The sequence below is a fragment of the Typopeltis vanoorti genome, chromosome 21 (genome assembly GCF_054136105.1).
Source record: "Typopeltis vanoorti isolate ZY-2024b chromosome 21, IOZ_Tvanoo_1.0, whole genome shotgun sequence".
Lineage (NCBI taxonomy): Eukaryota > Metazoa > Arthropoda > Arachnida > Uropygi > Thelyphonidae > Typopeltis > Typopeltis vanoorti.
In genome coordinates, this window is record NC_143569.1 from 90,858,435 (window position 1) to 90,884,956 (window position 26,522).

General features: G+C 38.3%; 1 protein-coding gene across 2 annotated transcripts in view; it reads left to right on the top strand.

Moving 5' to 3' along the window:
• Vps39 (vacuolar protein sorting 39) overlaps positions 1–26,522 on the top strand; it is a 296,426-nt gene that overhangs the window by 200,914 nt on the left and 68,990 nt on the right. For both annotated transcript variants that reach the window (XM_090410885.1, XM_090410886.1), the window contains exon 18: positions 15,629–15,727. In XM_090410885.1, coding sequence (XP_090267011.1) covers positions 15,629–15,727 — 99 coding nt within the window. The remainder of the gene's footprint in view (positions 1–15,628; positions 15,728–26,522) is intronic.

Consider the following 26,522-nt stretch of genomic DNA (forward strand, 5'->3'; position numbering starts at 1 on the left):
TAAAAACTTGCTTTCATGTCCACTTCACTAATATCTGTGGTGTTAACACCAACATAAATGGCATTTACCACACTTAGTCATCTTATGCATTTACCATTCTCTATACTCTGATAATTACTCAGATCTCTTCACATTCCTCTCCACGAAACTCGAACAGCTGCAATCTAGCCATCCAAATAGTGAGGTCATCTTCCTAGGCAACCTCAGCATCCATAATTCCAACTGGCTCCCCTTTACCAACACCATCAACCAAGCTGGATGAGAAGCAGAAATCTTTGCCATAAGCAATAATGTAATGCAAATCATTCATCTACACAGATTCCTGAGAACCCTCTTCATTCATCCAATATCTTGGATTTCTTTTTAACCAGTGCTCCCTCCAAATACATCATAAAGGTCATCTTCCCTCTTGACAACTCAGACCACAATCTTGTACAAATCTCCTCCCTCCCAGAATGCCCTACCTCAATCCACTCTCAACCTTGCATCCTGTGGCACTACAAAGGCACTAAATGGAATGACCTCTGGAACTTCTACTCCTCTTTTCCATGGTCTGACTATTGTTTCAGATCATCTGATCCTACCACCTGCTCTAAACAAGTCAGAGAAATTATCCTCACTAACGTGAAGGCCTTCACCCCCAATTCTATTCAGAATCCTTGTCTGCTTTTCATGCCCTGGTCTACAGAGTATATCAGAGCAGTTGAAGAAAAAAATTCAGCCTACTACAGGTGGCTCACATCAAGAACTAGTGCATCATACTTTACCTATACCAAAGCACGCAAATGCAAAGCAGTCATCAGCAGATTCAAATCCAATTTCATAAAGGTCAACAGCAGAAAACTTGCCTCCTGTCCAAGTGGAAGTCATCCTTTCTGGTCTCTTGCTAAGGCTGTTGGATGCAACTTCTGCTCATCTGCACCTCCACCTCTCTCATCCTGATGGCACTACTATTACTTCACCCAAAGATAAAGCAGACCCCTTAGCATTACTCTTTTTCTCAAACTCCTGCATTAATGACCAAGTGAAATCACCTCTTACCATACTGAAATCCAAGCACCATATGCTACCTGTAGTTTTTCGACAAAAAGACGTAAAATTACTACAGAAAAAAGCTTACACACTAAAAAGTGTCCTTGTCCTGATTTCATCTTTCCATTTGTTTTTAAAATTCATACTCCAGAGCTAACACCTGTCCTGTATCATCTTTACAATCTATTATACATAGCTGGTCCTTATTCCAACATGCAGGAGCAATCACATATTCAGCCTGTTCCAAGAAAGGGAGATAGAGGTTTACTGTCAAACTACTGACAAATTGTCATCACCTTAGTTCTCTCCAAAATAGCAAAGAAATCATCAGTAGCCAACTTCTATATTACCCAGAGGACCATCAATTAATCAGCAACCATGAGTATAGATTACACCATTCAAGATCCACTGCTGACCTTTTTTTTCTTACATCACTCACCACTGGACATGTGCAACGGAAAGGATTAGTGAATCTTGTGCTGTCACTCTTGACATTTCCAGAGTTTTTGATTGTGTCTAGCACTGAGGTCTGCTAAACAAACTGCCATCCTTTGATCTACCCACTTCTTCTTCTGCAGCTTCTCCCACTTAAGTGGGGTCACTGTTTGTTATGAGTCTCCTCCACACCTTCCTGTCTTGTGCTGTCACCACATCCAAGTTCTTCATCTTCAAGTCCTCTTCTACCAGCTCTGCCCACGCTTCCTCCTTCCTTGCACATCCATCTGCATGACCCTTCTTCCCACATATTCGTCCTCCCTCCTCATCACATGACCAAACCATCTCAACCTTGCCTCCTGTATTTTCGCTCCTAAGTTCGTAACTTTCACTATTCCCCTGACATAGTCATTTCTCAGATGATCCTTTCTGGTCACACCGCACATCCACCTAAGCATTCTCATCTCTGCTACTTCCATCCTGCTAATGTTATTTTTCCTCAGGGCCACAGTTTCTATAGCATATGTCATAGCTGGCCTCACTACTGTCCTATAAATTTTGCCTTTCAGATTGATCGGCACCCTCTTATCGCATAACACTCCAGCCATCTCCCTCCAGTTCCTCCAACCTGCTTGTATCCTGCATCCCACTTCCTTCTCCGCTCCTCCATCTTCTTCCACTGTTGAACCTAAGTATCTAAAGTCTCTCACCTTCCTGATGACATTTTCTTCCAGCTCCAGATCTGTCTCCTGGCCGCTGCGCAATACATATACTCTGTCTTACTTCTGCTCAGTCTCATACCTCTCTCTTCCAGTACTTTTCTCCATCTTTCCAGTTTAGTTTCCGCTTCTTCTCTTCAATCTACACAAAGCAAGGTGTCATCTGCATACAACATTGTCCAAGGTGCATCTTCTCTCACCTCCTCTGTTACCACCTCCATCACAATATTAAACAGAAACGGACTTAATGCTGACCCTTGATGCAAGCCAACTCTTGCTTGAAAACTTTCTGTCTGTCCCAAACAGATCCGAACACTTGTCTTCACATTTCTGTACATTTCCTGCACCAACCTGACATATTTCTCGGGCACCTTCTTCTCCCTCAGACACCTCCAGACTTCTTGCCTTGGCACTCTATCGTATGCTTTCTCCAGATCAATAAATACCAGATGTAGCTCCCTTTGTTTCTCTCGATATTTTTCCATCATCTGTCGTAACCCAAAGATAGCATCTGTTGTTGATCTACCAGGCATGAAGCCAAATTGTTCCTTTGCAATCTCCACCTCCTCCCTCAATCTACCATCAAAAACCCTTTCTAGGATCTTCATTGTGTGGGATATCAACTTTATTCCTCTGTAATTTTTACAGTCTTGTGCATCCCCTTTACCCTTGTAGATGGGAACAAGAGTACTCTCCCTCCATTCCTCGGGTATATTTTCCTGTTGGCAAACTTTCATGAACAGGTCCCACAGCAGGTCAATTCCCTCTTCCCCCAGTGCCTTCCATGCCTCCACTGGAATTCTGTCAGGCCCACCGCTTTTCCATTCCTCATCCTCCTCATCCTTTGATCTACCCACTACCCTCTGTAATTGGGTTGCTAGCTTCCTCTCTGGTCATTCACTATGTGTCATGGGTTGATGGCTCCCTCTCTTTGAGCTTCACAACCCCATTATAGGAGTACCTCTGGGCTCTGTTCTATCACCTACTCTCTTTCTCATATACATAAATGTGCTACTCTCAATCACTACTAATCATATCCACAGCTTTGCAGATGATAGGACTTTCCTTTCATCCTACTCATTTGACAAATCATGCAGTACAGATATCTCAAGTATCAAGATCGTCTACAACTAGAGTTTTAAACATTGATCTATGTACTATCATTCAATCAGCGTGAGGACAGTCTGGTCATGTACGTTGACACCAAAATAGAGTCTTGCCTCTTCTCTCACAGAAAAAATCTCAGCTCACTTACCCTCAGTAATAATGCACAAATCACCAGACAAGATCAGATCTCTTTGCTTGGACTAACATTCACCTCCCGTCTCCCTTGGCACAAAGACATCATGTCAGTAGCTTTCTTAGCATCCAAAAAAAGTAGGCGCTTTCTTTCATTCAAGATGCTGTGTAACACCCAACCAACTCTTAGCAATATATAAATCAGCCCATGCAGATTATGGGTATGAGTATGAAACATATCCATACTCTAAAAATGCATGAAGCTGTTCAGAGGAGAGCAATGTGACTCATAGATGATTCCTCTTTTACAGATTTACTTCACCCTCTATCTCACAGATGCAGTATTTGAGCTCTATGTTTGTTCTATAGGTGCTCCAATGGTCATTGCTCCACTGAACTGGCAACTGTTATTCCTCCACTTACTGCTGAACCTACTTTTATTCCATCTCCCTTCATGAACAGCCTACCATAAGAAGTATTTGAAAACAACTACAACTTACAACTCTTCAAAAAACATAGCAGTAAACTTCTGAGTCCTCGCATACACCTCAGACATGCCACTGATGTGCTTATAGGCCCTTCAGCTTCTCATGTATAGGATAAAAAAAAAAAAGATATGATTTGTATAGTGTTAGTTGTTGTGAGGTAAAGTAAATGCTTGGAGCAAAAGAGAATATTTTCTTGGATGCTGAGATGATATTAGTTCATATGTTTATGCTAATAGACCTACTTGTCCAGCCAAGCTTTTTTCCTCACAACCATTCTGCACAGTTGTGTAGATATTGGTATTTAGGACTGTAGAAGTTGATTAGAGCCGTGAGCAGATGACATCAATGGCAATATTGTATTAAAAACGAGGATATTAGGAAAGAACTTGACATTGTCAGCATCCAGAATGCGTTAACAGAGCTAATCTCAGATGGTATGGTCACTTAAACAGAATGGGTGAGGAAAGATTAACAAAACAAGTGTTCTCTGCCAGGTTGGCAGGAAAACAACCCAGAGGAAGACCAAGATATAGGTGGATTGATACGGTAAAAAGTGCCTTAGACGATAGAAATATAAGATCTGATAATGTTGGAGTCTTGACAGGTAACAGACTGATTTGGAGGAAAATTGTAGATAGGAAGTTAGTAATGATGTAAATTTTTCATGTGGTACTATCATATCCTGTATACCCCTTGAGGGTACGTGTCAGGAATTTGATGATGATGATGATGAAGCTGATATTCCTGAAGTTTTTTTTATTTGTACAGTGCAATGTTTGTCAAATGTGAAAGAGGGGAACCTGTTATCCAGTTGATTTCTAGTTCATTCCACAACATAACTACAAATTAAAATTCCAGTCATCTGAAGAAGATCATTGATATATATCGAAAGAGCAGAGTTGGCGAAATAGATCTTTTATTATTTTTATTTATTTATTATTACTCCATGGCATCTCCATGGAGATTGATCATGAGAGATCCAAATTTACCATCATACACACAAATCCTATCATACCTCTCCTTGAATCCATTCACCATCAGGGAACTCACAACCAATTCTGGCAATCCATCCCACTCACCACTCTCCATAGAAAAAATCAAACCATGTTCATTGACACCAAATGAACGCACACATCCCTAACTAACCACACTCTTACACAACTTCCATGGATGGCCCCTAGTTCTCTATTTGTCATATATTGAAAAATTCCACTTGTATCAATTTTATAAAACCCCTTTAATGTCTTAAAAGTTTCTGTCATGTCCTCCCTTTTCTCCTTATCAACTAAACTTGAAATTTAGTTGATAAGGAGAAAAATTTCAACTTTCAACCCACAAACCTTCAACCTATCTTCGTAGGGAATATTCCACACACCCGTCACCAGCTTGGTCTCTTCTCTGAATCTTTTCAACCATCTCCTGGTCCCCAAGAAACCTTGACCAAATCTGTGTGCAGTAGCCAAGATATGGCTGAATCATAGCCTTATAAAGAGGGATAATAACTTCCTTATCTTTATTTGTTAGCATGTTTTTCAACATCCAAGTAATTCGTTGAGCTATTTTACCAACTTTTTCAATATGCCCTCTGAACTTCAACTCTTTGTCTACCATATCCTCAAGTCCCTAGCCTCATCAATTTCCTGCAAACCAATACCATTTATGTGATACACCATATGTAACATTTTCAACTCGAAGTGCATAAACTAACATTTTGCAACATTAAATTGACAATCATTATCCTTTGCCCACAATGCCAATTTATTTAAATCAGGGTCTTCAACCCATGGGCCACCTGTGGCCTGCAGAGCTCTTTGCCGTGGCCCTCTGGACATTTTGAAAAAATAACTATTTAACATTAAAATGCGATTAAATAAAAAATAATTTCAATGAAGCCCCCAGGCCACTAAGCTATACTGCAGTATTTAGAATTGTAAGATGCTTTCCAGATTCACAAAGAACCCAATGCATTTGATACTTTACATAAAAGCCTATAAAAATAAATATTAAATAGACATGTTTCTTCAGCCATCTACCAGCAACAATGGTACTTAAGTACTAGTACTAACATCGCAGGTAGATGGCTGAAGCAGTAGTTCGTTCGAGTGTGCTGTCTAGTGCCTTCCAGATACATCTCGAAGGTTCTCGATACCTCATTATTATCATATAAATACAAGAGGATCTCATCCACAGTCAGTCGGTTGTGAACAGTGTGATATTCGTGTATAAGCGCACACAGGTTTGTTGTGTCAGCCATAGCCTATTGTGGTTTTATATTGCCAGACTTTGTTCGTTGGTGTGAGACATATTCAGTGGATAATAACCATTACACGGCCATTTTGGATCATTTTTTGGGTTCACCTTCCATCACTATGGTGTCTACGAGTAAAAAGCGTAAATTGAGTGATTCTTGTCGGGTTTTTAATGAAAAGTGGACCAATTTGTACTTTTTTTGTGCCGATCGACGATAAGCCAGTGTGTTTAATTCGTCATGAGTCAGTGTCAGTATCAAAAGAATACAATATAAGACACTATGAGACACTTCATGTGTCCAATTTCGATCTCCTTTAAGGCGGCTTCATGTGGACAAAGTGAACTGTCTCCAAATTGATTTAAAATGCCAGCAGGGTACGTTTAAAAGGCAGAGGGAAGAGAGAGAGCGAAGCGTTTATCAAAGTAATAGCTGAAAAAATTGCTAAAAAATCAAAAGCCTTCTTGGATGGTGAGTTTGTGAAAGAGTATCTCATCACTGCTGGAGAAATTCTGTACCCAAATAATAAGGAAGTGTTTAAAAAACTGAGTTTCTCTGGGGTAACTGTAGCACGACGTGTTGAAGAACTTGCGAATGACATTGAAGGAACTTTAAAAAAAAAAACGGTTGTCTAAATTTACGTCATATTCAGTTGCTTTAGATGAGAGCACAGATGTGAAGATTACAGCACAACTGGCTATCTTTGTCTGTGGCATTGAACAACAGTTCACTGTGACAGAAGAACTGCTAGTGCTCGTACCTATGAAGGAAACGATGAAAGGCACTGATATTCTTGAAGCCGCCAAGAAAATGCTCCAGCGTTTCAACCTTAGCTTAACCAACCTTAAGGGTGTGGTAACTGATGATGCCCCCTGCTATGGTGGGAAAGAACGAAGGATTTGTTGTGCTACTATGGAAAGAACCGGAACTAGAAGGAAAAGATTTCGTCCATTACCACTGTTTAATCCACCAGGAGAATTTGTGTGCAAAAACTATTGGATTTGAGAATGTCATGAAAGTTATTGTGACTATTGTCAACATTAATAGGGCAAGAGGATTGAATCATCGTCAATTCCAAGAGTTTTTGACCCAGGAGTGTGAAGCGGATCATGGCGATGTGGTTTATTATAGTGATGTGTGTTGGTTGAGCAGAGGGAAGGTTCTTAAAAGAGTCTTTGACTTAAGCAGCGAAATACAGCAGTTCATGCAAACCAAGGGGAAGCTGATTATGAATTCAACGATCTGAAGTGGATGACAGACTTTGCTTTTTTGACTGACATCTTGTATGAATGACCTAAATATGTGGCTGCAATCCAAAGATCAACTGGTGCACACTCTGTTTGATCACATCAAAGCTTTTGTGGCCAAGCTCAAACTTTGGGAGGTACAACTCGCAAAAAAAGACTTCACTCATTTTCAGCTTCTTACTGAGTCCAACTGTTCATCTCTAGATGAATACGCTACAAAATTAGCCATGTTGTGAAGTGAGTTCTAAGAGAGATTTAGTGATTTTCATAACCAACAATCTTTTTTCAAGTATTGATTGTATTTACTTATCATGAACCCGATTCCTACCTGCGCTCTTAAAGCTGAGTTTGTTTATTTTTATAGGGATTTTATGTAAAGTATCAAATGCACAGTATTCCTTGTGAATCTGGAAAGCATCTTACAATTCTAAATACTGCACTATAGCTTAGTGGCTCGCAGGCTTCATTGAAATTTTTAATGTGGCACTGTCTGAAAGGTTGAAGACCCCTGATTTAAATCATCCTGCAAGATCAACATCACCTTTATCAACTATTGCTCTCCCTAGTTTTGCATCATCATCAAACAACTCAATATCCCTCTTAAATCTTTTCCTATGTCATTAATATACAAATTAAAGAGTAGTGACCCTAGTGCCGATTCCTGAGGTACTCCACTTGTCACCATCATTCTCCTAGACTCCACCCCACCATATACTACTCTGGTGTATGTCCATCTGCCATCCCCGTATCTATGCTACTAGCCTCATATCCATTCCCATCCTCTTCACTTTTTGTAATAGTTTTTCATGTGGTATTTTGTCAAATGCCTTGGCATAGTCGGGTAGTTTCATGGTGTAGCCATTACCTTTATCCAATTCTGTTGTCACTTTATTATAAAATGTGAATAAGTTACAAAGCCATGTTGCCCACTATAGAGTATTGCATTCATATCCACCACTATTGTATTTTATCCTGCACCATCTTTTCTAATACTTTAACAGTCATTCTCAATATATTAATTGTTCTATAGTTTGCTACCTCTGTTTTACTATAAATAAATAAAAGTATAAATCTTACTGTCTTACCCTCTTTCCGCTTTCTTGGAACCCTGCCAGAGATGAGTAGATTTAATCTAATTGTTGTTCAATCTAATTAGATTGCACAACTTCATCAGAGAAAATGCCAGTTCTCTTGCACATTCACATAGTACAGAGGCTATGTCATCCAGTCCCATTGCTGCATTTACATTCATATTTTTTAATATGTTGAACATACCAAACTAATGACATCTTCTCCGAAGAATTTACACTAAGTGAACTAAATTCATCAATCAAGAAAACTGCACCTAATAAATCTCCTGGTAATGATCTTATCTTTGGTCATATGGTCAAACACCTTGGCAAAAATTCCAAAGAATAACTTCTGGACATTCTCAATACCTCTTGGCAAACAGGCAAACTTCCAAAAGAATGGAAAAAATCGGTTATTGTACCCATCCTGCAACCTGACAAAAATGCGAATGTCAAAGCTATAAACCTATCGCATCAACTAGCATACTCTGTAAAATTACTGAAAGAATCATACACTCCAGGCTCATGCACTGGCTGACAAAAAAATAAGAAAATTAACTACTACCAAACTGCTTATAGAGCCCGTCATTCGACAGCAGATCAATTATTCCACTTCTGCCAAACAATAATAGACTCATTTCAGGAAAAGACAACTGCCATATTCCTTGATATGACTGCTGCTTTCGATTGTGTTTGGTTCAAAAAATTAATACAAACAGTACATGATATTGGAATTAGAGGAAACGCTTTAATCTGGATTGATGATTTCATTACAGGAAGAAAGATCAAGGTTAGAATCGATGCAGCAATATCAAGAGAGTGGAGAACCTGGGTTGGTGTTCCACAGGACTCAGTACTCAGTCCCTAACTATTCCTGCTATATGTCAATAACATTCATCCCTACCTTACAGAAGACACAAAAGTAACTTGCTGTGCAGATGATATAGCCATCTGGCACACTAGTGCTAAAATCAAAGAATCAGAGGAGATTCTAAACAAATCCATGAGAGGATTAGAAAAATGGTCAGATGAACTTAAATTCAAAATCAACCCAGACAAAACAAAACTAAGCACCTTTAGTACAGACAGGAAAAATAGACATTCCTACAATCCTAGAGTCATGATCAACAACAAGCTAATTGAAAAAGTCACAAATCCAAAAATACCTTGGTATTACGCTTGATCAGAAATTATGTTTTACACAACACATCTAACACTTCTAACAGAGCTCTAAAAAAATTAAATATACTGAAAGGCTTTGTGGAACAAATTGGAGTGCAAAGCCAAAAATCCCCAAAACTACTTACACTACACTAATAAGGCATAATGGAATATGCAGCACCTATCTGGTCACCTTCGGCCTCATCGGTAAAGGAAAAATTAGACAAAATACAAGCAAAAGCATCCAAGATTATCATTGGTGCAGTCTCATCCACTAACAACATCAGAGCCCTGTTGGGCTCTGATGTTGTTAGTGGATGAGATGTGTGGTCTCACATCTCATCCATTGTCACCATAAAATTCATAAATAATATCAGAAGCTACCAAAGCGATCATATCTCCCTAAAAACTTATGACCATTGGAATCAAAAATGCAAACTTCAAAAATCATCAACTTTACAATATGATGACGCTATCAGGAAGGAAATAGGTCTTGATGAGCTAAATGCTCACATAAACAAAGAACCTCTATTTTGCAGTCCTTTACTTCCAAATACCTCCATAAATCTAAACCTTACCAAACTCTGTACAAAAAAAGAATCAAAAGAAATGCTCAAAGAAAAAGGCCTGAATACTATCAACCTTCTTTCATCCTCCAAACAGGTTATTTGTTATACCGATGGATCGTCAGACACCAATATGATTAATGGAGGCGCTGATATTCTCCTTCTACTCTCAAAAGGTGAAAACTTTCAATAAAAGTTGAATCTGGGAGAATTGCTTTCAATTTTACCAGCGAACTTTACGCAACAAATAAAGCACTCAAAGCCTACTTAAAATTTTCATCATCTCAACAATCTGAGGGAATTATAATTTACAGTGACTCAAGATCAGTTATGGAAGCAATCAAAAATGGCAATACCAAGCTCACACAAGACACCCATAAACTCTTAAATCAACTCAAGTATTTAGAAAAAATTTGTTTTATAATGGATTCCTGCTCATGTAGGTATTGATTACAATGAAACAGCTGATAAATTAGCAAAAGAGACCAGAGAACTCAACCAAGAAACTCGCATAACTCTTGCTGATGCTAATGCACTAGCTAAACTAATTCCACTGAAATGAATGATAACATCACATTCCCGAAATCAATGCTGACAGAAAGACCACCACCACAATAGCAAGACTATAAACAGGACATTATAGAGGATGATACAAGAACATATAGAAACTGCAACAACTGCCCCAGTACTGAACTTGCACCCACTCACATCTTTACCTGTCCAGCAATTACAGCAGCCTTGCAAGAAATAGATCATCCTAATCCTGAACAACAGCTCTATACAAACAAAATCATCGACATAGCCAAAGCAGTTCAAGGAGCACATGGCAACATCTAAGACTGCTTTGGCTATGATACTTTGCCTCCAATTGGAGAGGGTAACTGCTGTCTTGTTCTGGGAAATTGCCAAACACATGGGGTTCTCTGTCAAGAAGGGGTTTATGTTCAACTATAAGGCTGGTGATTATGAAGAACTTAGGAGTCATCATGGAACAGTGCTATGGTTTGAGAAGCTACAGGGAAAGAATGTCAGTAGTGCATGGCAAGTGGTCAGAGATTACTCGGGGTTAGTAGTATCAGACTGCATACCAAAAGTCTGGAGAATAAACCAAGTCGGAATTAAGTGGATGAGTAGGGATATAAAGCAAGAACTGAAAAAAAAAAAAACATTGTGGAGGAAATATCAAGGAAAAAGTGATCAGCATACTCATGAGCATTATAAAGTGCAAGCCAGAAGGATGACTAGTATGTTAAGGAAGGCCAAATCAGACTATGAGAGAGAAATAGCCAAACAGGGCAAAGTAAACATGAAAGAGTTTTTTTGCTATGTAGCAAGTAAGAGGGAAAATGACTATGGCAGAATGACTTTAAACAATGCTCAAGGTAGGAAGATGACTGATACAACAACCTTCTATTCATCTGCCTCAATTTTGTTACGTGTGTCTCATCCAGCTGTAAAATCTCCACCTGGATGCTACACCCTTGCAAAATGATCATTCAGCAACTATTTCTTTTGACTCAGTCATCTTCCTACCTTGAGCATTGTTTAAAGTCATTCTGCCATAGTCATTTTCCCTCTTACTTGCTACATAGCAAAAAAACTCTTTCATGTTTACTTTGGCCTGTTTGGCTAGTTCTCTCTCATAGTTTGATTTGGCCTTCCTTAACATACTAGTCATCCTTCTGGCTTGCACTTTATACTGCTCATGAGTATGCTGATCACTTTTTTCTTGATATTTCCTCCACAATGTTTTCTTTTTTGCAGTTCTTGCTTTATATCCCTACTCATCCACTTAATTCCGACTTGGTTTATCCTCCTGACTTTTGGTATGCAGTCTGATACTGCTACCCCCGAGTAATCTCTGACCACTTGCCATGCACTACTGACATTCTTTCCCTGTAGCTTCTCAAACCATAGAACTGTTCCATGATGACTCCTAAGTTCCTCATAATCACCAGCCTTATAGTTGAACATAAACCCCTTCTTGACAGAGAACCCCCATGTGTTTGGCAATTTCCCAGAACAAGACAGCAGTCACCCTCTCCAATTGGAGGCAAAGTATCTACCTTGGTTATGGATACATCTTCGAATGCTGTTATCAGATCCAACACCCTCAAACTACTCGTCTCCTCTATAACATGTTGTTTCATGTAATTATTCCTTAACAATTGTATAAATCCCACTTCCATCTTGCTGTGTCCCCTTGCCTCCGTCCAATCGATGTCACTATAGTTAAAATCTCCCATAATAATTGTTCAGCCTACACTGATTATGTTGATTTGCTGATACATGGCATGTACATCTTCTTGTGTTACCTTCTGGTCTATAGCAGCACCCAACAACATACTTTGTCCTATTTGCCCTTCTAATTTCGTTGGTTGTAATTCTGCAGTAATATCCCATCTCCTGTTCCTTCTATTCTCCCTGAAAATACATTACCCTTTATATTCTGTCCCTGTAACTATATCATTCTCAGTCAACCAAGTCTCAGTGATGCCTATAATTTTTTTGAACAAGTTGAGTTTATCAATGCCAAAAAACCTCTCATCCTTATTCCTGATACGTCTTGCATCCATGTGCATGCATTTAAATGTCCCTTTGTACCCATTGTGTGATGTCATTACCAATCCATTTAAATAGAAAACATTTTGCACCACATCCTTATTAGATAGTTTGAGGTTAAAGATTATTTACTGTCAGACACATGACTGGCTCTCTCTCTATATGATCACACGTGATGGTAAAAAAGATTTTTATCTTCAAACTGTAATAAGATTGTGGTATTATAATACTTCATTCTTTTTGTTTATCAGTAACTTTCTTCAGTTGATCAGTTTCAGTTTGTGCAAAATCCAATTAAATGGGGAAACTCAACTTGTTGAGTTTCTCCATTCTTTTCTGAATTTGTCATAAGCAAGATCCTTTGTTGATTGATGAACAATAGCAGAATCCAGTCCATACTAATGATAATTTCGTAGGTAAAAAATTTCCAGATAAGAGTCTAGAAGTTGACTGTTAATGAACTTCTCCAGTACTTTACACAGAATTAATAATAATTTCTCACACTTCTTGAGAACAACTTGAGTTGTGGGCTAATTTTCACCACAGGATAAATTCCAGTGAAAATAAGAGAGTATCAGAAAATTATACAGAACATGAGTCACTCTGGAACGGGGCTTTCTGAACAAGCACTCAGAGTCTTTTTGGAATTCATATTGGACAAGATTCTTTGATCTTTTCTGTTGAAAAATCAAGAAAGAGAGAGAAAGAAAGCGTGAGTTTAGAATGGTAGAAGACATTTGCCTGCTAAATGAAACAAACAGTGATGACAGCACAGTAGTAAAAAACACTGACCAGGCATGCAGTCAGGAATACATATCTATACTTGAAGTAGAAAAAGCCATCAAAGGCTTGAAATGTGGAAAGGCAGCAGGAGTAGATGATATTCGAACAGAAATGCTGAAGCATGGTGGTATAAAAGTCTTACAGTTGTTGCACTGCATAGTTCAGAATGCCTGGACAGAGGGAAGAATTCCCGATGATTGGAGTAGAGCTCTCATAGTACCCATATAAAAAAAGGGAAATAAAACTGAATGTGAGAATTACAGAGATATTTCCCTACTGAGTGTTCCTGGCAAGATCTATGCAAGTATACTTGAGAAACCGTTGAGAAGAATTGTGGAAGAAAATCTTGGTGAAGAACAAGCTGGATTCAGACCAGATAGAGGCTGTCAGGATCAGATCTTCACTTTACTACAAATAGTTGAGAAAGCACGGGAATATAACAAAGCTCTATACTTAAGTTTTGTCAATCTGGAAAAGGCATATGACGAGGTGCCAAGAGAGAAGCTATTCAGTATGCTACGGTTATATGGTGTCAATGGGACATCATATCAAGCAATACTTAGTCTTTATTTGCGTTGTAAGTCAGCAGTTAGAATTGAAGGAAGTACAGGAAGATGGTTTAATGTTAAATCTGGTGTGAGACAAGGATGTACATTATCCCCTATGTTATTCATTATCTATATGGATCACATTATGAAGGAAAGTGGTATTAAACATGATATCAAAATTGGAGATGTTAATGTCAGCTCTTTGCTTTATGCAGATGATGTTATACTTCTAAATAAATCCGCTACAAGTCTGCAAGATTATCTGACTAAATTGAATAGCTGTTGTAATAGATATGGTATGAAGGTCAGCAATAAAAAGACAAAGACAATGAAAATAGGCAGAATCGTTGAAAATGTCAACTGTGTTGTGAATGGAGAACCTGTGGAACAAGTAAAACATTTCAGCTACTTAGGCACGATTTTTAGTGAAGATGGTAAATTAAAAATAGAAATAGACAACAGAATCAACAAAGCTGGTATGGTAGGAAGTCAATTGAATAAATTCATATGGAGTAAAGAGAGAAATTAGTCGGAACGCTAAATTAGCTGTATACAAGACAGTGTTCAAACCAGTTTTAACTTGTGGATCTGAGAGCTGGGTCAGAAGTAAAACGCTTGACCAAAGACTAGAGACCGCAGATATGAGAGTCCTGAGAAAGATTATAGGCGTGAACAGATGGCATCAATGGCAATATCATATTAAAAACGAGGATATTAGGAAGGAACTTGACATTGTCAGCATCCTGGAAAGTGTTAGCAGAGCTAATCTCAGGTATGGTCACTTAAACAGAATGGACGAGGAAAGGTTGTCAAAACAAGTGTTCTCTGCTAGGTTAGCAGGAAAATGACCCAGAGGAAGACCAAGATATAGGTGGATTGATACGGTACAAAGTGCCTTAGATGATTGAAATATAAGATCTGATAATGTTGGAGTCTTGACAAGTAACAGACTGATTTGGAGGAAAATTGTAGATAGGAAGTTAGTAATGAGGTAAATTTTTCATGTGGTACTATCATATCCTGTACACCCCTTGAGGATACATGGCAGGAATTTGATGATGATGATTTACCAAGCATCAAATTAGAAGAAAATTGGCTTTTTCTTTCAGTGCAAATAAAGTTAAAATAAGATTATATGGAAGTGCACCATTTATTTTGGCAAGGAATCAGCAAATATGAATAACATTTGAACAAAATCTAAGCATTTGGCCCTTTCAAAATAAGTTTTGAATGGTAGGATTTTTTCCTCCTTTCAAAAAACACTCGCCATTCTGAAAATACATGACTCAACAGCTGCATGATTCATGGTCTAATTCGTGTAACCAGTACTTCTAACCATCTGCTCTAGTTCATTCTGTAATATACTGGATGGCTATGTACTAGAAATTTTCATTCTTCCATGGGTTGATTGCTGTGAATATAATAAATGGCATCAAGTAATATTTGAGATAATTATGGTAGTGTTCTAATTTGAAATTATATTTTGATAGTAATATTTGTATTTATGCTTTTGATATTACTATTTTTCAGATATTTACTGAAGATATACCTGAAATTCAAGAACTTCCTAGAACAAAAGTGAAAGAGTTTCTGAAAGAAAAATGTCCTGATCTGTTGATACCTTATTTAGTGAGTATATATACATACATACATCTTCAAGGCCCACCTTTCCTAATTGGGTTGTGGTGGCAACAGCTGCAAGAGGAACTTCCAATGGTCACGATCCTCTGCCACCAAGCTCAGGTGTTCTGGTGGGGTTCCCGAACGTGTCCACCCAAGGTTTTTGATATAATCTATCCAGCGAGTCCTTGACCTTCCACGTGGCCTCCCACCCTCTGGCTTGGCAAAGAGGGCCTGCTGAGGGAGCCTCTCTTGTGGCATTCTTACCAGGTGGCCATACCAACGTAACTGTGATTTCTCAACACAGAGAAGCAGTGGTTGAGTATTGAGGGTTTCCTGAATTGCAGAGCTTCTGACTCTGTCGAGTCTTGTCAGCCCCACAACCCCTCGAAGGAATCCCATTTCAGCCGCTTGGATTCGTGTCCGCATTCTTTCGGTCATTACCCAACTCTCATGATTATAGGTGAGGATGGGGATATAGACTGTATTGAAGACAGCCAGCTTTGCCTTCTGGCTTAACTCCTGCTTCAATACTACCGAACGGCCAAGCTCCCACAATATTGAGCTTGCTAAGCCAATTCGAGTATCTAGCTCTACATCCCATTTTCCATCATTCGTGAATATGGACCCAAGGTATTTAAACTTCTCCACCTGCCTCATTGGGACCCCACTTACATGTACAGTGCACTGGCATGGTTGTCTTGAGACCACAAATGTTTCAGTTTTGGCCACACTGATCTTCATTCTGGCATTTGCACAAACAGCTACAAACCTATCCAGGGTCTGCTGGAGATCATCTATGGAAGAGCTAAGCAGAACTAGGTCATCTGCAAAAAGCAGACGTCCAATGCTACCTCTTCCAATTCTGACACACTCACTGCCTTGGCTGTGCCTACCAATCCTGTCCATAAATATTATGAAAAGGAGGGGTGACAGAACACACCAATGGCGGAGGCCAATGGAGACTGTTAAAGGTTCAGACTTTGTGCTGTTTACCCTGACACAACACAAAACTCTGGGCATTCATACAGGCACTTGATGGCAGCTAATAGTTGGCCATCCATTCCATACTCCTGTACTACTTGCCAAAGCTTATCCCGAGGCACCCGGTTATATGCCTTCTCCAAGTCCACAAAACGTGTAGACATTCTTAGCATATTCCCAAGATTTCTCAAAGACTTGCCTTAAAGTGAAGATTTGGTCAGTTGTGCTTCTACGACGAAAGCCACATTGTTCTTCCTGGAACTTTGACTCAGCTATGCTCCTGCACTGTCTTTCCAAGCACCTAGCATACACTTTCCCAGGCAGGCTGAGCAGAGAGATGCCACGATAGTTAGTGCAATCCTTCTGGTCTCCCTTCTTGAAGACTAGTATTATTATGCCTGTCTGCCATTGCTTTGGTGCTCGCCCAAATATCCAAGCAGCCTGACACACTCGAGTCAGCCAGAGAACAGTCTCGATTTAAGGCTTTTAGCATTTAGGGCCGAATTTCATCATCGCCAGCAGCCTTGCCTGATTTTAGCGATTTTATTGCTAAATGGACTTCTTCTGCTGTGAGACTAGTCATTGCCCTGATCTGCACCTCTTGGATGTCCACAACTGCTGGGCCACCCGGGTTAAGAAGGCTCAAAGTATTCCCTCCATCTGTGGAGGATATCTTCGGTTGTTAAAAGTGCACCATCAGAGGCCTTAATTGCCCTTGCTGTGCACAATTTCCTCCCTCGAAGGTGACGGATGGTCTGCCAGAATACTTTGTTTGCATTTGCATAGGATGAGTCTAATCTTTCTCCAAAGGATTCCCAAGCCTTTACTGCCTCAGCATACCACAAATGCATCTCAGGTGACCTGACCCTAAGCCATGTTAAGTAGGACTGCTTTTTTTGCCAGGACAGTTTTTTGGACTTCTTGGTTCCACCAAGGTGTCCTTTTCTCACTGCCCGTTGCCACGCCGAGCCGCTTTCTGCCACAGCATGAGAGTGCAGAGGCAGTGACAGCTGTTCCGAACAGCTTCCACTCCTCCTCAACATCTGCAGTATGCTTGGGAATCTCTTTGAACCTAGAGGAAATGTCATCTGCAAAATTCTTCCTCACAGCCTCATTTTCCAATGCCTCCCATTTCACGCAGTATAATAAAATTAGTTTAATCCTTTATCCAAGTGTGAGCAAACAAAGTATGTGCCCGAAAGTATCTTCAGGACTGGGGTAAGGTGGTACAACACCAGGGCAACTCGGGAAGGGCCACTATCCAGACTAGTTTCGACCCTAGGTAGTGGCCCTTCCCTTAATGCATAACATTAGACATATCCGCAAGGAGATGTGTTTTGCATTATAGGAGATACCGAGATAGGAGTGTTGGTAGCTTGCTCCACCTTTGCAACGAGTTGCCCTGGTTTTGTACCAGCTTACCCCAGTCCTGAAGATACTTTCAGGTGCAAACTTTGTTTGCTCACACTTGGATAAAGGATTAAACTAATTTTATTATACTCTAACCAAGTGAAAAATAAACTTTCAACATCTTTCAACATTTCACGCAGTATAGCTGCTTAGGCCTACCAGTGTTGATGGTAGCATCTGGTTTCTGAAGCCGTTTGACAGTTCTGCCCCTCTTCTCACACGAATGTCCAACACTGAGGAAAACAGGTCTGCTGAGACTATAAAGAAGTCAATCAGAGACCTTTGTTCTAGTGTATCCCTGTACCAGGTATTACTTATAGACTTCTCGGTGCTGGAAGAAGGTATTCATTATGGACAAGCTGTTAGTACAGCAGAAGTCCAATAATTTCAACCCATTCGCATTAAGGTCAGGGTTGCCGTTCCTCCCAACCACACCCCCCCTCCATGTCTGGTCATCTGTTCCAACTGTTCATGTGCATTGAAGTCATCCATTAGCAGGACTGATTCCATTTCTGCCACCCTGTCAAAAGCAGCATCCACTTCCTCTAGGAAGGCAGAGTATTCTGACTCCAGATTAGGTGCATAGGCTTGCACCACAGCCAAATCATGGTTTTTCATCTCACTCAGCAACACAGTCTGACAGCTGGGGGCTTGTGAGTATCCCCACACCCACCTGAGCAGACATTGTCGGGCTCACACCAGAGTAGTTGAGCTTCCACCTCTTATTCAGGTCGACAGTTCCAGAGCCTCTCCTCTTGGTCGAAGAAAGCCCGATTAAGTCTAGCCGGTAGCGCTTGGCTTCCTCGACCAGTTCCAACTCCTTCCCTGTCAGAGAAAAGATGTTCCAGTTGCCTAAAGACATAGTCTGGTGCCGTTGTTGTTGCCATTTCTGTCCTTTTGCAGAACCATTTCTTTGCGCTGCCCCTAAACACCTCCCAAAACGAGTAACAGGCCCATTGATGGAGTTTCCTCAAGCATAGTGGTGTCTAAGGGAGACTGTAACACATTTTTTGAACGGGTCCCTCTGCCTAAAACCCAAACGCATCCCTTGGTAACCCGCTTGACGGACGATGCGGTATGAACATTTTTTGATGGTCAGATCATGTTACAGTGTTTGATAATGTCTTGTTAGCACGACGAAATGACACAGCAAAATAGGAAAGATTGACCTCGAATACTCTAATAGCATTCGGGGGAAGTAAGGCATGGTCCAGCATCAGGTACCTCGGGTTTGCTACACACCCGTACTCACTAAAGTGAGCCTCTGAGGCTCACTTTAGTGAGTATAACAAAAAATAAATAAAAATAAAATGCATATATATACTGTCCATGATACAATATTAATGGCTTTCAGGGATTTCATGATACAATATTAATAATTGTGGGCCTCACATTGTAGGCATTAGTGAGAACTATCTATCAGAGGCAGGTATACTAACTAGTATTGTGCGTAAAGATTACAACTTTTTGGATAGGATAGGAGAGTTGAAAGTTTTTTTTTTTGTTTTTTTTTTAACTTGGTTATACTATAAATTAAAAATGGAAAACCAAAAATATAATTTCTTGGCATCCTTAATTTTATTGGATAGAAGAGTAGCAGGGGTGCTGCTAATGATATTGAATGATTCGAGTCCATTTAGGGTACCAAGCTGTAACTGCGATACTAATTTTCCATATGTTAGTGAGTTTGAAGGCATCTCATGCGAGGTGGAGTCTAACATGATCAAATGCATAGTGGGGGTGTTGTTACAGACCTAGTGGATCGGTTGCTAGTGACAAAATGCATTACAAATAATATTATAATTTGCTTGTACTGCTTTGACTGCCATAGAGAACTGAATACAGTGTAAATGTACTGGAATGCAGTTTCAGAATACTGATATCATCATGGTCTTTTTGTTTTCTCATTTTGAGATTATTCCATTATTTTATTATATTGAACTCAACATATTTTCACAACACCTAAATTGAAAATGTGTTATGTATTATGCAACTTCATCATCATCAAATTCCTGCCATGTACCCTCAAGAGGTGTACAGGATATGATAGTACTACATGAAAAAAAATTACATCATTACTAACTTCCTATCTACAATTTTCATCCAAATCAGTCTGTTACTTGTAAAGACTCTATAAATAAAAATTTATGGCGTAAAATCACAATAAAGCATTTTACCGTATCAATCCACCTATATCTTGGTCTTCCTCTGGGTCGTTTTCCTGCCATCTTGGCAGAGAACACCTGTTTTGCTAATCTTTCCTCGCCCATTCTGTTTAAGTGACCATACCACCTGAGATTAGCTCTGCTAATGCATTCCTGGATGCTGACAATGTCAAGTTCTTTCCTAATATCCCCGTTTTTAATATGATATTGCCATTGATACATTGATACCATCTGTTCATGCCTCTAATCTTTCTTAGGACTCTCTTATCTGCGGTCTCTAGTCTTTGGTCAAGTGTTTTACTTCTGACCAAGCTTTCAGATCCATAAGTTAAAACTGGTTTGAACACTGTCTTGTATACAGCTAATTTAGTGTTCCAACTAATTTCTCTCTTATTCCATATGAATTTATTCAGTTGACTTCCCACCATACCAGCTTTGCTGATTCTGTTGTCTATTTCTATGTTTAATTTACCATCTTCAGTAAAAATCGTGCCTAAGTAGCTGAAATGTTTTACTTGTTCCACAGGTTCTCCATTCACACATAGGCAGAATCATTGACATTTTCAATGATTCTGCCTATTTTCATTGTCTTTGTCTTTTTATTGCTGACCTTCATGCCATATCTATTACAACAGCTATTCAATTTAGTCAGATAATCTTGCAGACTTGTAGCGGATTTATTTAGAAGTATATCATCATCCACATAAAGCAAAGAGCTGACATTACCATCTCCAATTCTGATATCATGTTTACCACTTTCCTTCATAATGTGATCCATATAGATAATGAATAACATAGGGGATAATGTACATCCTTGTCTCACACCAGATTTAACATTAAACCATCTTCCTGTACTTCCTTCAATTCTAACTGCTGACTTACAACGCAAATAAAGACTAAGTATTGCTTGATATAATGTCCCATTGACACCATATAACCGTAGCATATTGAATAGCTTCTCTCTTGGCACCTCGTCATATGCCTTTTCCAGATTGACAAAACTTAAGTATAGAGCTTTGTTATATTCCCATGCTTTCTCGACTATTTGTCGTAAAGTGAAGATCTGATCCTGACAGCCTCTATTTGGCCTGAATCCAGCTTGTTCTTCACCAAGCTGTTCTTCCATAATTCTTCTTGACCGTTTCTCAAATATTTTCTATTCCAATCATCCATTCTCTATTCCAATCTACTCCAATCATCGGGAATTCGTCCCTCTGTCCAGGCTTTCTGGACTATGCAGTGCAGCCACTGTAAGACTTTTATACCACCATACTTCAGCATTTCTGGTCGAATATCATCTACTCCTGCTGCCTTTCCACATTTCAAGCCTTTGATAGCTTTTTCTACTTCAAGTATGGATATGTATTCCTGCCTGCATGTCTGGTTAGTGTTTTTTACCACTGTGCTGTCATCACTGCTTGTTTCATTAAGCTGTTTTTCAAAGTAATTACTCCATACTTCAAGGATATCTTTTTCTCCTGTTTTCATGTCACCTTTATCATCTCTAACTCCTTTTACAGCACTCTTTCCTCCATTTTTAAGCTTCTTCAACAACCTCCAGAATATCTTACCACCTTCTTGATATTTATTTTCTATATTCTTGCCAAAGTCCTCCCATGACTTTTGTTTAGCTATTTTTACACAGTGTTTAGCATTCTTGCATTTGTCTCCATATTCTGTAAGAGCAAAAGTGACTTATTTGCCAGGAACTTTTGATATTCTGTCTTCTTTTCCTTCACTGCCTCTTTAACTTCCTGTGTCCACCATGGAGTTCTGATTTTTTTATCCTTGCAGATAACCTCACCACATGGCTCTCTGGCAGAATCAGTCGATGTTTTCTTCAGAGTTTGCCACTGAATCTCCAAGGTTTGATTCCTGTTCTCAAACTCTTTCATTTTTTCTTCAATAATCTTTGTGTATTTTAGTCTACAGTTCACATCTGAGAGCTGCTAAACTTTTATTCGCTTTAAAACTTTCTTACATGTTATTCTTTTCAATATTGAATTCAATTTTATCCTGCTCAAGACTAAATAGTGATCATTTCCAATTTCAAATCCTCTGTACACTCTGGTGTCCTGCACCATGGAGAAAACATCACTATCAACAATAACATAGTCAGTGAGACTTTTCTTATTCCTAGCCTCTTCTCTCCATGTGAATTTGTGCTCATTTTTATGTTGGAATATGGTGTTAGTAATAACCAGTCCATGTCCTGAGCAGAATCCAACAGATATTTGCCATTATTATTAGCTTTGCTCTTTTCTCCAAATTTTCCCAAAATATTTTTGTATGTCTCACAATCATTTCCTACTCTGCTATTTAGATCCCCAACAAGGACCAACTTTTCCTTTTTCATTGTGTCAGTTGCTTTTTCTAAAGCCTCAAAAAATTCCTCACTTCTACCTTAGTAGAACCTTCTGTGGGACCATAGGCACAAATAAGTCTCATTGTCCAGTTCCCCATTCTCATATTTGCCCACATTACTCGACTTGAGACTGACTGCCATTCAAGAAGATTAGCCTCGTATTTTGTGTTGAATACTATGGCTACTCCTTTTCCTTGATTGTCATTGCCTGAATATAACATTTTGCATTTATTGCTGAGAAAGATCTCACCAGTTTTGGTCTTTTTTTGTTTCAGTCACCCCTATTATGTCAATCTGGTACTTATCTATTTCCTCAGCTAGCTCCATTTCTTTGCCATTCAGGCTTCTTATTCTTATGTATTATGCAACTTATATATCAGAAAGATTCAGTAATAACAGTACTTGTGCCTGCATATAAATCTGTGTACATATTATATATGTACATATTTAAGGCAAGTGATGTGAGAAAGGAGGGAGTAGCTTTTTTGTCTACTACTCATGAAATATTGGAAACCTATATAGTACATTGGCACCATGGATGAGCTAAAGTTTTTTTTTTTTTTTATCTTTTTTGTAGATTAGAAAAAAATGCTCTCTAGAGCAGATTCAACAACTTCAGAACAATCTAAGAGACAAACTAAGGACAATCACAAATCCATTCCTACAGTGGAATTTGAACCACAGCCTTTTGGTTGGAGAGTGGATACGTTAACAACCTTGGCCAACCAGCTTGCCAGCTATGGTATTCATTACTTAACATAAAAATAAACTTGTTGAATGGTAGGTAATTTTAAGGAGAATGATATGTCCAATTTCACAGGGGAAATTGAAAAATAAGACTTAGTTTGGGCTGTGATCCCAGAAGGTTCTAGTAGAAAAGTAGTAGAGGACTTATTCAACTCTTTGGAGAAGGCAGCTTACATTCAAAAAAAAAAAAAAACTAGTTCTTGCTGGAGAGTAAGAAATGAATCTGAAACAGAAATTTTTTTGGAAAATTTGGATTAACAAAAAGCATAGCTAATAATAATGGTCAATGCCTGCTTAACTTCTGTTTGGGAATTAGACCAGTCATCATTAACACCATGTTCCAGCATAGAGATGTGTGTGTAAATTCACTGTGGAAACACAAATGGATACTGTGGTATCCTGTCAAATGAAAGCTTTTGACATAAATTGGAGGAGATGGGATTTACATGTAAACTATTTAACCTTGGATAGGTAGGTGGCTAATAGACAGGTATATGGGGAGGGATGAATCTTTCAGATTTAAGGTGACCAGTAGTATATTCTGAGTATCAGTCCTTAGACCATTGTTCAATCTGTACATCAATGATATTGAGAAGGACATGGTGGAGAACAGTTGTTTGCTGATGATGCAAAGTTAGGGAATAGCAATCAGGGATGCTAGTGACATCACTTAGAGATTTATTTGCATAAGCTATAACTTTGGCCAAATGATAATAGCAGTCACTTCAGTGTTAGTAATGGTAAAGTAATGCATCATGGCATTATAAGATTCTGAATGGCATATTGGCAGGGATTATGCTTAGAAAAACTGATGAGGCTAAGGATCTTCGAGTTATGGTGGATAGGAAGTTGAAGTTCACATAACAAAAATTGCAAATACAACTCGGAGGATAATTGCAATACTGAAATGAACATCAACTTGTAAGAATAAAAAAGCCATTTTGCCACTTTATGTTGCTTTCATACAACTTCACTGATTGCTACCCATATTTGGTCTCTCGGTTAACTACTGCAGCAATAAAAAGACAGAAACTGTGAAAATAGGCAGATAAACATCAACTGCATTCTCAGTAAACAGATAGAACAAGTAAATTTTAATGAAACATGGAAAATTAAAAGCAAAGTTGTATGATTGAGAGCCAATTAAATAAATGTTTATAGAATAAGAAAGAGCTTAGCTGAAATGCTAAATTTCATATAAGACAGTTTTCAAACGTGTTTTAACTTATGGATTTGAAAGTTGGGTTTAGAAAAAGAAAAAACAGAGACTATAGATATTAATGAGTTGCAAAAAGAATTAAGAGTGAATGGATTAAACACTGAATCATATTAAAATGCATATATAAGAATGAATCTTGACATCGCTAGTATTCAAGAATGTATGAGTAGATTGATGTCTAGATGAAATGGTCATGTAAACAGAATCAAAGGGTAAAGCCTAGCTAAACAGGGCTTTCATATCAGTGGTAGAAGACATTAAATGCATTAAAAGACATTAAAAGCACCATTCCACCACGATTAGGGTGGATTGATGCATTTAATGTCTTTGAAGACCAAACTCTGTGAACTGACAACATTGAAGACCAAACAATTTATTATTATTTTTTTTTTAATCTCTCTCCCACACATACTAGATGCTGTAAAGCCTATAAGATTAGTGCTCTGTGTAGACAGGACCAAAGAGAAAGTATTCTGTTGATATTTTTTTTGAAGGGTTAGAGGTCGTAATCTTTGGGGAATATTTCATGGAGAAGGCTGTTCCACACAACCAAGGTAGATGGAATGAAAGATCAGTGGGAATAGCAAGTTCAGAGAGGATGTTAGGCAGTTGTTTGTTATTATTGTAGGTTTACCAGAAAAAAAAAGTGTCAAGTACATCTTTGACGATAGGTATCGAGACAGCAATGATAATTATTAATTGTTACTTATTTTATTTGTACAGTATGAAATCATTTTATATTGAAGATGAATCTTGTTGCCCGTACAGATAAAATCAGTTCAGTAGTCAAAACTAATATCCTGTTGACATTATGTTATCACAAAGTTTGGTAAAGAATTATTTTCTTGCTAATATCTACATTTTTATATTTTTAAAAAATATTGTTATGGTGATCCTATCTACAAAAAGTTAGAAAGCAATAGCTCTTTATTATTGATGAGCTAAGGGGTAAGATAATCCAGGAACTCTGCTGTTGAGCCTGAACACGGTTTTAAAACAACTGGAAGCCTTCAGTAAAGAGGCTCATAATGGGCATTGAAAATTTGTCACCTTAAGACTTTCACTAGCATCTATACAATACAGATGCCATCCACCACCTAGACTGGTTAAAAATAAAAATACAAACTTCTAAAAGGTATAATCAAAAGATTTTATTATGCTGTTTTCAGAATCATTTCATATGCATATAATATTTTTTAAAAATGCAATAACAGATGCCTCTGATAAACAATCATTTAAATGCTTGATAATTTGAAGTATTTCAGTTAGAACTTAATTCTGATCCATTAATATCTAATAAAAATTATGTATGGTTTTAGTTTGTTATCTGTTTTAATTGGTTTTCAATAAACTAAACTTTTTTATACAAACTTTCATTTCATACACATTAAAAAGATAGAATTTTATTTATTTATTTATTCATAAACTTTTTAATATATTTCATCCAATGTAAAATGGGAAACAGACCAAAACCTACATTAAAAATTAGTATTTAGGCTTAAGTGCTGGTTAACATTCATGTTACACTTTAATGGAATAATAATAACAGCACAGAGAAATAATTAAATAACATTTAATCATTTCGATATTTCATCTTAGTCACAGAAACATCTTCAAGAATACAATGTTAAAATTTTAATAACACGCAAGAAACAATAAGTAGAAGAAATTGTAATAAATTAAGACTGAAGTCCTATGAGGGATGCCCTCTTTGGGTGCTGTTGGCTAGCCTTAGATATTGAGCAGAAAGCCTAAGAATTATAGTTTCCCTACCCAACATCTAAGGCTAGCAAACAGCACCCATAGAGGGTGCCCCTCATAGGATTTTGGTCTTAATTTACAATCTCATTTCTTCCACTTATTGTTTATTGTGTGTGTTATTACAATTTTAACATTGCATTCTTGAAAATGTGA